This window comes from Caenorhabditis elegans, chromosome IV (assembly GCF_000002985.6).
Source record: "Caenorhabditis elegans chromosome IV".
NCBI classification, from domain to species: Eukaryota; Metazoa; Nematoda; class Chromadorea; order Rhabditida; family Rhabditidae; genus Caenorhabditis; species Caenorhabditis elegans.
In genome coordinates this window covers 7,489,287-7,501,827 of record NC_003282.8, presented here as the reverse complement: position 1 = coordinate 7,501,827, position 12,541 = coordinate 7,489,287, and the positions used below count along the sequence as shown (strand labels likewise).

The 12,541-nt window shown below is 34.0% G+C and overlaps 3 protein-coding genes and 3 non-coding genes across 6 annotated transcripts; 4 read left to right on the top strand and 2 right to left on the bottom strand.

Moving 5' to 3' along the window:
• Positions 1-390: 390 nt before the first annotated feature.
• F55G1.15 (Otopetrin-2) lies at positions 391-3,775 on the top strand. Its single transcript, NM_068808.6, has 12 exons — positions 391-589; positions 637-753; positions 799-1,215; positions 1,543-1,785; positions 1,832-2,024; positions 2,073-2,161; positions 2,443-2,559; positions 2,773-2,868; positions 2,914-3,101; positions 3,239-3,458; positions 3,510-3,596; positions 3,646-3,775. The coding sequence occupies exons 1-12, from the start codon at positions 563-565 to the stop codon at positions 3,697-3,699; spliced, it is 1,848 nt and encodes a 615-aa protein (NP_501209.4). The 5' UTR covers positions 391-562; the 3' UTR covers positions 3,700-3,775.
• F55G1.20 lies at positions 2,185-2,409 on the top strand. The gene has a single exon (NR_056204.1). It is a non-coding gene; the product is annotated as an Unclassified non-coding RNA F55G1.20 (non-coding RNA).
• Positions 2,216-2,320, bottom strand: yrn-1. Its single transcript, NR_000284.2, has one exon.
• A 202-nt stretch (positions 3,776-3,977) lies between the features above and the next one.
• Positions 3,978-8,085, top strand: egas-4 (EGF-like domain-containing protein). The gene is made up of 18 exons (NM_068806.4): positions 3,978-4,028; positions 4,194-4,437; positions 4,494-4,607; positions 4,656-4,937; positions 4,982-5,059; positions 5,106-5,426; positions 5,469-5,582; positions 5,640-5,765; positions 5,821-5,943; positions 5,991-6,119; positions 6,165-6,229; positions 6,275-6,429; positions 6,473-6,740; positions 6,786-6,881; positions 6,935-7,040; positions 7,088-7,215; positions 7,680-7,808; positions 7,854-8,085. The coding sequence occupies exons 1-18, from the start codon at positions 3,987-3,989 to the stop codon at positions 7,983-7,985; spliced, it is 2,652 nt and encodes an 883-aa protein (NP_501207.2). The 5' UTR covers positions 3,978-3,986; the 3' UTR covers positions 7,986-8,085.
• On the bottom strand, positions 7,974-10,064 carry F55G1.1 (uncharacterized protein). Its single transcript, NM_068804.5, has 5 exons — positions 9,895-10,064; positions 9,695-9,847; positions 9,511-9,647; positions 8,707-8,807; positions 7,974-8,522 (listed from the first exon to the last, which is right to left on the bottom strand). Exons 1-5 carry the CDS (start codon positions 10,055-10,057, stop codon positions 8,087-8,089), a joined length of 990 nt encoding a protein of 329 aa, NP_501205.3. The 5' UTR covers positions 10,058-10,064; the 3' UTR covers positions 7,974-8,086.
• A 72-nt stretch (positions 10,065-10,136) lies between these two features.
• On the top strand, positions 10,137-10,277 carry F55G1.18. Its single transcript, NR_056203.1, has one exon. It is a non-coding gene; the product is annotated as an Unclassified non-coding RNA F55G1.18 (non-coding RNA).
• The last annotated feature ends 2,264 nt before the right edge of the window (positions 10,278-12,541 follow it).

Below are 12,541 nucleotides of genomic sequence, written 5' to 3'. Positions count from 1 at the left end.
TACTGTTACAAAATTTGCATAGTTTTGACTGACCATCAGATTGCGTTTAGTGCATTAGTTGTTTTCACTCTCTTCAGAGAAGTGTATAAAATAGGGCGTAAGAATTTTTACTTTTTTCAATTTCCATTTTTCATGTCTAGGAATTCCCCACTCTTTTTGAATGTTTGCTCTCGCCCACAACATAAATGACAAATCCGTGACTTGTTGTTGATGTTATCTACATTTTCACACCTTTCTTCAACAGAGCCATCAAAAAATCACACATTTTTTGCAGATGACCCAGTTGTTGAAGTACGTCAACCCAACCCCGTTAAGATCAAAAAATGTGTCTCTGAAATCGAAAGAGAGAGAGACATCATCATCATGCAACAGTAAAATAAAAACGAAAACGCATAAAAATTTTAATGTCTCCGTTGATAATGCAAAGTCCCCCATAATTACTTGGAGTCGGTGCCAGCATTATCATTCCCCACGATTTTATATTTCTACTACCGAATTCTGATTCCGCAAATAACTTATTTTTAGTTCGAGATCTTTACCACTTCTACGATACTGGAAGAAAATGAAACTTCAGAAATGGGGAAAACACGTTAGTTTAAGCTTGGATCTAACATAATAAATATATTCATTTTGCAGATTCATTATTTTTGCACCGTAACTTTGTACATTATTTTCATTCTTTGTGTTTTTATGAACTTTTATGTCCTTCTCAGTCGTGAAGATACAATCTACTATCTAAGAATCTATCATTTGGTATTCAATTTCAAAATGAACCTACAGTGATCCTATCAATTTCAGATTTGTGCACTTTTGATGTTTTGTTGTGGAGTTATACAAATTGAATTCTTGTACAGAACAAGAAAACTTCCAAAACTTGATGACCCTCATGAAATACCAGATCCAGCACTTATCGGAGCAATTGCTTTAACTCTTGGAATTATGCTCGGATATCTTTATTTTATAGTTTTTGATTACGCTTTTCAAAGTTGCGACAAATTAGTAGATGCACTTTATCCATCTGAACTATTTATTGAAGCAATTTATGATGTTTTAATGGCAACATTCTCAGGATTATCACTTATTTATATTCTGCATCGAAGATTTTATGGTGCAATTAGTTCGAATTTGGATAAAGTTGGACGACTCTTCATCAATATTACTTTTGCTGTTGTTTGGATGAAAGTTGTAATTTACAAAGGATATTTGAGTCATCAGGTGGGAGAAATGTTTAGGGATTAATTAAAGGTTAAATGACATTTTTTCAAGAGGTGTTTTAATGAAATTCATTACAACTTCAATTCAATCTCCTTTTGAAACATTATAGAAAAACCATTGTAACACCGAAAAAAGCATCAGATCGCTCTGAATCCTGAAAAACCGGGAGCTGAATGACCGCTTTAGTCTAGTCTAATGCATTTTGAGATCAACAATTGACTTTTATTACTCCAAAAATAGAAAATTTTCCAATGACCAAGAACTAATGACAATCTAATAATTATTAACGAAGTAGATACAGTTTATTCAGTTCGACATGTTTTTCAGGAATTGTGTCAAAGAAAAGAGCTTGAAGGTTATTGGTGTCCCGTGATCAAACGACATTATGAATGTAATCCAGCATCCGAACTTCATGGAACTCAGAAAATGTGGTATTACATAAACAAAGGACTTCTTGCTTCGTCAATCATCTCATGTGCTTCTGAATTCTTTCCAATTCTTCTTGTCACTCATTGGTTAGCATGTGGAGGTGCAGAGGAGAGAGCTGAAGATATTGAAAAACGAATGAAAGTAGGTTAAATGTAATTCTTCAATCAGTACATCGTGATCTGTTTAGAGAAAAGAAGGAGTTCGTGGAATGCTTCGTGAATTCATGAAAGATGTTTCACGGGTCTATGTAGAAAATCCTGCACTGGAAAACAAGCCACTGATCGTCAGCAAGTATGTCGTCACGTTTTTCCTTCTTATCGCACCGATTGTCATGATTATGTCAACACTTAAATGGCTTTTCTATTTTTACTACACTATAGGTATGTGATCTCAAACGGAATGGAGAATGATCAAGATCTTTTTTATAGATTTCGATGAGCTAGTTGATGATCATTATATGACAAATGACTATATCAATTTGGCTGCAAACATTTGTCAAGTATTCTTTTTCGGAGCCGTAAGTACATTGACATTTTAAAAGTTAAAAAGTGCAAAACTCGGAAATCCAAAAGGAGCGGTCAAAGTAGTTTCAAGGTCAAGATGAGGTTGGAACCGAGGTTCCTAAAGAAAACACACACACACACACATTGGAGACCATGAAACTCGGACCGAGCCCAAATGTTTAAACATAAACTAACCCTATATACACTTGCATAGGAAAGTGCCCGACATTTTCCGAGTTTGGCCTTCTACTATATATTGTGTGAGATATTTTCTTCCAACATAAAACATTTTCAGTTGTATGCTTTTTCGATAACAATTGCAAATGAAAGATTAGATGCTCATCATAAGGCACATGCAAGAGGAGATATTTCAATTCTTTTTGGATGTTGTGTGGTTTTGCTCATTAAACTGGTTGGTTCATTTTCCATTTGTGAATTTAAATATTTTTTCTTTTATTTTCTCCAAAAGTTCCATTATCAATTTCGGTTTTCCGATTCCGTGTTGCAATTTTATAGGTGTGATTTTTTGAATTTTTATGTCAGTCGGCCACTTTTTAATGACAAAGATGACTTCTCAGATAACAAAAACCATCTTTTGCTTCTCGCATCAAAAAAAAAGTTTCAGATCTTACAATCGGTAGAAATTGAATATCAAAGGGTTGATGGATTTATTATATGGTCAGACGCAATTATTCAAAATGTTGATTTAGTGATGATTCATGTGAGTAATTAATTAATGACACGGAGTGAATGGAAAATGATTCAGGTTACTCAATGGTTGCAATATTTTGCAGTTCGACGACTTTTAGCCCTTTCGGATAAGGATTGTATTGCAACGAAAAGATTTTTGCCTCTGGCATGTCTAGCAGGTCTTTTGCTTGCTTGGATTCATTTTGGAGTGACTTTCTTTCAAACTTCCCTTATCAAATATCAACTGACCGATGAAAAATTCCCGTAAGTTCAATTTTATCAAACTTTGAACTCGTTGGCCTATGAAAATGAACAACTCAACAATACCGTTCTAAGAAATTGAAAAGATTTATTGGGCGGTTTTTGCTGACCTCCTCATCTTTTAATCTCGATCTTTTAAGATTCTCGAGCACAACACTTATATGTATGATCTTCACTCAAACATTGTTCCCTGCTGATTATCTATACGCATTCACTGTTTCTGGATGTTATTTGGAATTCCTCCAGAGATATCTTAATATGGGATATTTCCAACTTGGAGAACCACGTATAACCACAGGCCATGGAGGTCATGGACACAGTCATGGTCATGGATCAGCTGATCATGAGAAGCATCATAGTGTAAGTTTCCTTGAAAATAATTAAATTTAAAATAAAAATTTTCTTGTTCAGGAAGACAACCACAAAGACAAAGTAGCTTCTATGTTGTATGCAGCCAGTGTTTTGCATAGAAAACGATTTGAAGAACGAGGGAATAGTGTAAGTAGTTTAGATTTTGGAATTTATGCGTTGAAGAAAGACTTTTCAGACTTCATCGTCAGAAGTTTCAACACGAAGTACTGTATCTATGAAAGAAGAATAAAAAAAATACAAATCAAAAACAGGTCTCATGTACATACTTTTTATATTATGCAATAATAAATTATTCACCATTTTTGGAACATTTTTTCATGTTGATTTTAGTGATTTTAGTTTAAGTTTAAGATTTTAGTGATTTGGTATTACATTTTGTAACTTAAAAAAGAGTTACAAAAGTCGCAACTACATGAATTATTAGCCAAGAAACTCGAAACAAATATCAAATTTCTCAAAGAGAAAACATAAACAAAGACAAAACCACAGAATTTCCTATTAGGATTCAGTCAAGAAATGTTGCTGCTATGGTTTTTTCTTCCGTTGACTCTGGCTCAGGTAAGAACATTTTTGAATTGTAATTTTAGAAAAAAAAAAAATTAGAACAACTACTTGGTACATATCTATTACATCTACTTTATGATAGCTGCGATGAACTCAATTTAAATACATTCTATGAAATTTGGTTTAATTCATGACCTTTCAAGTATCTATTCAATACAGATTGATACTCCGTATGATTGTGGTGCTCATGGATATTGTTATCCCGCCAACAGAACATCGGCAACAACTTGTTCTGAATGTACGTGCTCCGATGAATCAACTCAAACTTCTGATACAACTTGTACCGCTCCAACGAGTTGTTCACCGAATCCGTGTACACTTTCTAATCAGCAATGCAATATGGTTAATGACATTCCAACGTGCACATGTGCTGTCGGGTACACAGGAACTGACTGTACTATGTGTTAGTGTCATTTTCAGAGTTTGATGTCTGAAAATAGAAATTATCATATTTTATAGTGACAAGTGACCCGTGCTCGCCGCAACCGTGCTTACAAAATGGAGTTTGCTCTTCTTCGGGTGGGACTTATAGCTGTGCATGTGCAACCGGATTCTTTGGGGAACAATGTCAATGTACCTATAAAGTTGTTTAAGATATATCTTCAAAACCTATATTTTCAGACTCCGGTGATCCCTGTTCAGGCTACTGTTCTAATGGTGGAACTTGTGAAATGTTGTTCAGTGACACAACCCCATATTGTCAATGCCCATTTGATTACTACGGGGATAAATGCCAAACAACAAGAAGTGTTCAAACTTCTTACGTCGGATGTTTTGATGATTCAAGTGCATCATTCAGTGACTATTATGTTTACTCAACAACTATAACTACTGGAACTGATTGTAGAGATGCATTGATATCATATCGAGAGGCTAATCCAACTTCTAATTATGCATATTCAAGTTTGTATTCTGTAGAATTATATTTTAAAATTTTAGATTTTAAGCAATGAGCGGTACAACAGGCGAATGTCTTTTCTCAACTGCAAATGCTCTCACAGATCCACCAACTGGAGGAGGACTACGTAAGTTTTAAATTACTAACATTTGAAACATGAAGCTGTAATTCAGTTGTTGCACTTCTTAATGCACTTCTTTCAACTTGTGCATATTCTAATTTAAACTCTGGTTTTGCTGCCGTCTACTCATTGAACGATTTATGTACACCTGAACCTTGCGGAGAAGCTGCTGGAAATGGAAAATGTATTCAAACATCTGCAACCGCTTACACATGTCTTTGCAATCCAATAAAAACTGGATCAGCATGTCAGAGTGATGCAACTCTAACACCTTGTGCTTCTATTGATTGTGGAGTTGGAACATGCGGAGTTACAGATGATCAGATTGGATACTATTGTCTCTGTGCAAGCACAAATCAAACTGTCGCCTGTGGTAATATATTTGAACAAGATTTTAAAAAGTAATCCTTTTAAGTTGGAAATCCATGTACATCTGAACCATGTCTCTACGGCGGAACATGTTCGGATCTCGGAAATGGAAGTTACTCTTGTGCTTGTCTCAATCTTTATATGGATACAAACTGTGAAAGTGAGCTATCGAAATACTCGACTGACTCGAAAAAATGAAGTTAATTTCAAAATTCAGCGTTCGATTCATGTTATATAAATAAATGTGAAAATGGTGGAACATGCGTTCCTACATACAACCTATTAGATTCCACGTTCACTTGTCAATGTACACCTGATTGGAAGGGAACATATTGTGAAGAAGGTATGATTTAAACTTTGAAAAAATCAAGCACAAATAATGCTGATCTAATTTTTAGAACGATATTATTGCGATGAAACTCCATGCGAGAATGGAGGGGAATGTGAAGATATCATTGGTCCTCCAAATAGTTACAACTGCACATGTACTCCGCAATGGACTGGATTTAATTGTACAATTGGTTCAGTGTAACAAAATACCATACCCAATGTCATTTCTTAATTTTAGACGTTGATGAATGTGTTGAAGATACCACATTGTGCAAAACAAAAGATCCAGATGCAACTTGTGTGAATACAAATGGAAGTTATTATTGTGTCTGCAGTCCAAACATGTTTGGAAAATCTTGTCTTTTTAGTAAGTGAATTTGATATCAAACTGATCCCTTGTATTTGAGTTCAGATAAAATCATTTATCAAATTTTAAATGCAACTTATGGTGATCTTGGACCAGATAAACTAGATGAGGTTAAACATAATTTTAAGTGATATAATTTGATGAAATTATTTCAGATGGCTCAAGAGCTGACAAATGATCCTACTCTAGTAAGAGATATTGTTCCATTTCTGATTGGTGGTTACAGTCTGGAAGTTAGAACTAGTCTTTCCTGGACTGCAGCAGATATGTTCTTGTGGGTTGCCTATGAGCAACAGTTGATTGATTTGAAGTTAGTTGTTGTATTTTTGAATATGAAAGACCGGAAAGTTTAGCTCCAACTTTGTTCAATGGAATGATAAGGTGCTTGGTAATTGTTTTACATTCAATCATATGAATTCTTCATTTAAATACGAAGCAAGATCATCTGGATATCCGGGTGGTTTGGAAATGCAAATGAATGTAAAACAAGATGAATATCTTCCGTGGACTGAAACAGCAGGAGTTATGGTTTTTACGTCAACAAAAGAAGAAGCTGTGACGTCAGAGTCTGTTAGAATCAATACTGCTCCACATTTTGAATCGAGAATTGCAATCAATAGGGTATTTGCTTTTAATTAATTATAAACGACTTATTGGTTTATTTAGGTTGACTACTACCGTCTTGGAGGCAGATATGGAGTATGCATCAATTCAGTGAGTGAGGTGAAATCATATTATTATGATGGAGATTATACAACAGATGTAAGAAACAATACAACTCTAAACAAATTGAATATTCAATATCGAAATTTTAGGGTTGTCTCAGATCTTGTTATCAAGATGTGGTGAATGGAGATTGTGGTTGTATGGACCCTAGGTATCCTATGCCAAATGATGGGATTTCTTGTAGTATTTCACAAAGTTTGTTTATTGTCTATCAACATTCGAACAATATTGCTTAACTTTAGAAACATGTATTGATGAGTTGGTAGATTCAAGAGGAGATCCATCCACCTGGCCAGAATGTACTTGTCCACTTCCATGCTCCCAAACTGTCTACACTTCCAAACTGTCTAGGTTACCTTATGTAAACAAGGTCAGATATACTATAGTTACCGTATTTTTGTATTGCCCTCTTAATCTCCCAATTTGCGCATCTATCACCTGAAAAAGCATCTTGATCAACAAAAAAAAACGCGTGATAAACATCAAAAATTTGCAATATAAAGTGCAATATACCCAGTTGACAAAATTTGAGTTTTTTAGCGCTAAAAAGTTCAAATATCATAGAAAAACTTTTCAATAGATTTTTGAAATTTTAATAATTTATTACTGGAAAATTTAGTCAGTTTTCACTTCATAATTTTAGAAGTGAACCAAAAAAGGTGTTCTACAATCAGAATTTAAAGTTCAACCTTTTGGAAATTTGTGTAATTTACGAAATTTTGTCAGAAAGTTTTTTGAGTGTTCTATTATGATTTTCGGCTATGTTGGACTATTATAAGTGTTTTCAGACTACATCTCCACTGCCTTAATATACCTTTAATGATTATTTTCTAGATTGTTGACTGCGAAGAGGCGTACACCAATAAAACTGCATGTTATGAAACATTTTTGGATTCTGTCATTTTGAGAATTTCTCTTCCAAAATTGGATTATATGATTTACAGTGAAACACCTGCTATGGATGTAAGTTTGATTGTTTTGTGTCTCCTTGTCAATTAATACTTTCAGCTCACAAAATTCATGTCTTATTTGGGTGGTATTTTGAGCATTTTGATAGGCGTCTCTATAGTTTCATTCGTCGAATTATTTTTCCTTTTTGTTCAACTTATTGTCATACTTTTGTTCAACAAACGTCTTTGAATTGATTTTATTTATTTTAATTTAATGAATCTCGCCGGAATGTTTGATTTGTTGCTTGGTTTGGTTTGAAAATTATATACAAAAATAGTGGATTAAATGATTTACATATAACATAACGCTAAAATCAATGAGGCAATTATTCCGAAAGATATAATACATACAATAGTCCAAAGTAACTGTGCAAATCCCGCGCAACAAATCCTTGAACACCAGGATTTCCGTCTGTGTGCATTTGCTCCACCTGATTTCATTTTTCGTCTCATTTGTACTTCTGGATATTGCATAACATGATGTCCAGGCATCATAACCATACTTGGTTGATCAAATGGACTCATTCCCATTTTTGATCCTGGATATGGAAGAAACATTGGTTGAGGTGGTGGTGGAGCTGGCATATAGTATAAAGGCATTGCATATTCTCCAATTCTACTGTCACATCGACCATCCATAACTGACATTCTATCTCCAGGTGGAGGCATTCCATATACAATCATTGGAGTTGGTGCAACAAATGAAGCTGATCGAGATATTGGATGCCTGGAATTTTATTTTGGTTTTCTAAGGTATTGTTTTTTCGAAAAGTATTTTTTCATAAAAATAACAAAGTACAAAATTAAATTTGATGAAACTTCACAGAAATTCTTTTAAATTTTTTTAATTTGATTGGAAGAAGCCTTCTCTTGTGTTATTTTATACTTTCAGTTTTCCACTTAAAACACACCTTTGCATAGGAATAGAACAATTTGGTTGAAATTCATGATGTTGTTGATGTTGTTGTTGTTGCTGTGCCCAATCTTGTGAGGTTGTAAAATCCGTTGTAGTCTAAAAACACATATGTCCTGTTTTTGTTTGTTTAACATAAAATAATTGCTTAAAACTTGCTCACCACCATCGGCAAATGTTCAGTTTTTGGAACAGTTTCGTTAAATATTTTATTGAATTCGGCGTATGAATAAGTAGATGCCATGTATAGGGAAACAATTACGAAGAAGCGACAATCGATAAAGAGATGAATAAAAGAAAGAGCGGGAGCTTAGACCAACAATGGAAACTGTCATCGAACGGCGGAGGAATTGGGGAAAGAGACTGTGGCGTGAGGAAAGATGAATGAAGCAAATAGACCCTGAACTTCTTTTCTCCAAATGCACACCTTATTGCCTTTATCAAATCCACTTATGTACAATTACTCAATGAGGGAGAACAGTAAATGGAAACAATTATGTTCATGGGAACAATTATGTTTCGGCAGTTAGCTTCTTGGAATTAAATAAAAATCACTAATGAAAATTATAATATTTTCCTTAAATTAAAATCTAATTTTAATAGTTTTTTAAATTAAATATTTTGGACTAAACTGTGAGACTTAAAAATACCCATTTACATCTTAATTTATTACACCTTCTGCAGCTAAGTATGCCGTTTTTTAACCACAGGTACAGCAAAAAGAGGTTTTTCCCTAAATAGATATATTTTTCCCATAGAGTATATTTTTAACATAAATAGTGAATACGAATTGTAAACGTACCTCAAAGTTCCTGATATCTTTTCGAATTTCGGTAAGATTTCTTCGTAACTTCACATCAACTACAATTGGTTTCGAACAGCTCTGTTTTTCCATTTCATTCTTCACTTCACGTTCTTTAGCTAGATTATCGGTTGCTACTGAAATATATTTAACTTAAAATTATCATTTTTTAATGAATGGTAACCTTTTTGTGCCAGTCGCTCACTAAGTTTCAATGCTTGAGCTTTCACAGATCCTCGTTTCAGAGACTTATAGCTTCCACCTGTGGTTCCAATGCACATATCATCTTGCGTTGTGAGCACTTTTAGAACACCTTCGGTTTGGGAAGAAGCTCCTTCTGAAATCTTAAATTGGTAAACTAACATGTAGGTTTTTGTGACTTACCAATTTTTGCAAACTCTTCTTCATCAATTTCAGCAAGTGTAGATAACTCAATGGTCCTACTTCTTCCATTTGCAAAGTATCGTCTTCGCTTACTTCTTGACCCATTAATACTTTCAGTAGGAGCTGCAACTGCAATTGGTGCAGCCGTTGTAGTACTAGCCATCAATATGTTCTGTTAAAAAAATGGTGAACTATATGTCGACTGGTGACGATGGAAGTGTCTAAAGAGATGCGGATAAATGTAAACACGTGCGGAAAACATGATCAAAAACTTGAGAGTCTGTGCGGCTCGTCGCTTAGCGGGTGCGGCAACTCAATCTTCCAGAGGGGTCATCTTGAGAGGGTGGCTCCGCCGACAAATTATGTGACGGACCGGATGCGCTTGAAGATTTAGACAGGAAGATGTAAAGTTGCGAGTGTCGACACTCGAAAAAAAAATGGAAATCGGATTCCATCATCAAGATTTGTTTCATTTATTTGACATTTTGAATTTGGACAATTAATAAAGGGATTTAAAGAAAATTTATGAAATTATACAGAGCATCAATGGAATTTGCAAAAAAAGCACAAAGAAAGTGCAGATACGTTCTTAAAATTTCAAAACATTTGTGATACTCATTATGAGAATTGGTAGATTCTGAAAAAAAAACCTCAATTGTGAAATTTATGCACACAAAATGCGAAATTAAACCAAACCATTAGAACAAATAGTGATAATTACATTTAAGCTATTTTCCGGCCACTACGACACTGCTAACTAGCAAGTTACCAAACTTTTCAGATACAGCTAAATTTCGGTTGTTTTTCGGAATTTTGAACCACAATAAAATTTTAAACTACATTTTATAGAATTCTTAATATGTATCTTCTTGATTCATTGTTCCTCTTTGAAAGAAACTAATCTGAATGTAGTTGACCAATGTTATCAAATAGAGTTACATATTAAATAGTTTTACCAAAAAAAAAAAATTTACCAAAAAAAATAAAATCCAAAAAGTGGCGAATAAACAATTTTCGTCATTCATATTATTGGAAGTATACGAAAAACATTTCTAGGATTTTTTTAATGTTTCAAGCATTTCTAGTTAAACATGCAGGGGGTTTCAATGAGTTTGGCAATTTACCAAAACTTTGACCTGAAACAACCTATAAACAATAAATTGTTACCACCATATATACAGCACAATGTGAAATATGTATACATATCGGAAGTATATACATTTTTTTAGTGTGACCGAAAATTTTTTTAGTGAACCGAATTAGTGATTGCTTCACCAACTTTTTAAACTTCATGTTATTCATTGAATATTTATCATTCTAATGTTTCATGCATTTCACTTATTTCAAAAACCAATTTTTTTTCCAAAAGTATATTCGTCATCCTTACAAACATTTACGGGGTCAATCTAACATCTATTCCACCTCATCACATTCTCGAGACACTTTTTGCAACCGCGTGAACAGTTTACCGAAATCTTTGAAATCCGATGCAGTGTACAAGTGGACAACGAGACAACATTGGGAGCAAAGCAAAAAAAAATTGTGGTATGTTCACGAATTTGTTGGAGAAAAAAACAAGAAACAAGTGGATGTCTGAGATATATTGTCTATTAAAAAACGAAGAATATGATGAAAAATGTTTGAATCGTTTTTGTCTTGCAAAAAGTTTAAAGATGTAGTTTCGCTACTGGAAAAAATGTCTAGCTATACTATAGGTTGCTCATTTGTTGCTAAAAAATATGTTATAGTAGTACTTATTAAACTTTTTAAAAATATCTAGTCAAAAAATATACGATTCTTCTCATATTTTCATCGCGATTTCAATCGTAATAAATCAAATCAAATCAACAGTGGAAAATACAAAGTATAATTACTGAAACGGTAAAAAACTTTTTTTTTTCATTTGGCAACTTACCAAAACTCTGACAGTAAAATTTGAAAGAATCTATACACTTTCAACAAGTTTAATAATGATATTTACTCATGTTTGATTATTATGAGTGTACGAAAATTCTGCGTTTAAACGTTTAAGTACCTGGCTTGATTCAATTTTCGAAACTTATTACAGTATGTCTACTCATCGTACATAGTAGCATGTACCTATTATCAACTAATGGTACGTATAAAATTAAAAATACACAAGACATTGAACATTGCACAATGATTTCTTTACAACTCGACTAATACTTCGCAATTATTTTTTCTTTAATCAGTTCATAAATATGTAGAATCTGGAAGTTTTGTTAGGTAAGAAAGAAAAGTGAAATATGCAACTAAAAATGGGTAGAGGTCACTAGGATCAAAAAGTGGCGAACAAATGATACACGGTGTTCGGAATTTTAGAAACAAATAAAAAGATTTCGTTTGGCGAGTTCGCGGTCGCGGATATGAACTGACATTTGCTTCCTATCGGGAGGAGGAGTATGGTGGATGATGGGAATAAAAAAGTGGTGTAACGAGGCGGCAGTCAACCGAAATACGGTCAGTGTGTTTTTGTATATGCTCCCCCTCACAACTATTTTTCTGGCGTCGGAGAGCAGGAGGGGCACCCGAAATAATTGAGCACAATTAAGTGTTTGCGAAGTGTAGATTGAGAGACAGAGATGATGCTTGTTGCCTGCCGCAAAGGTGTGAGGCACAAAAAATG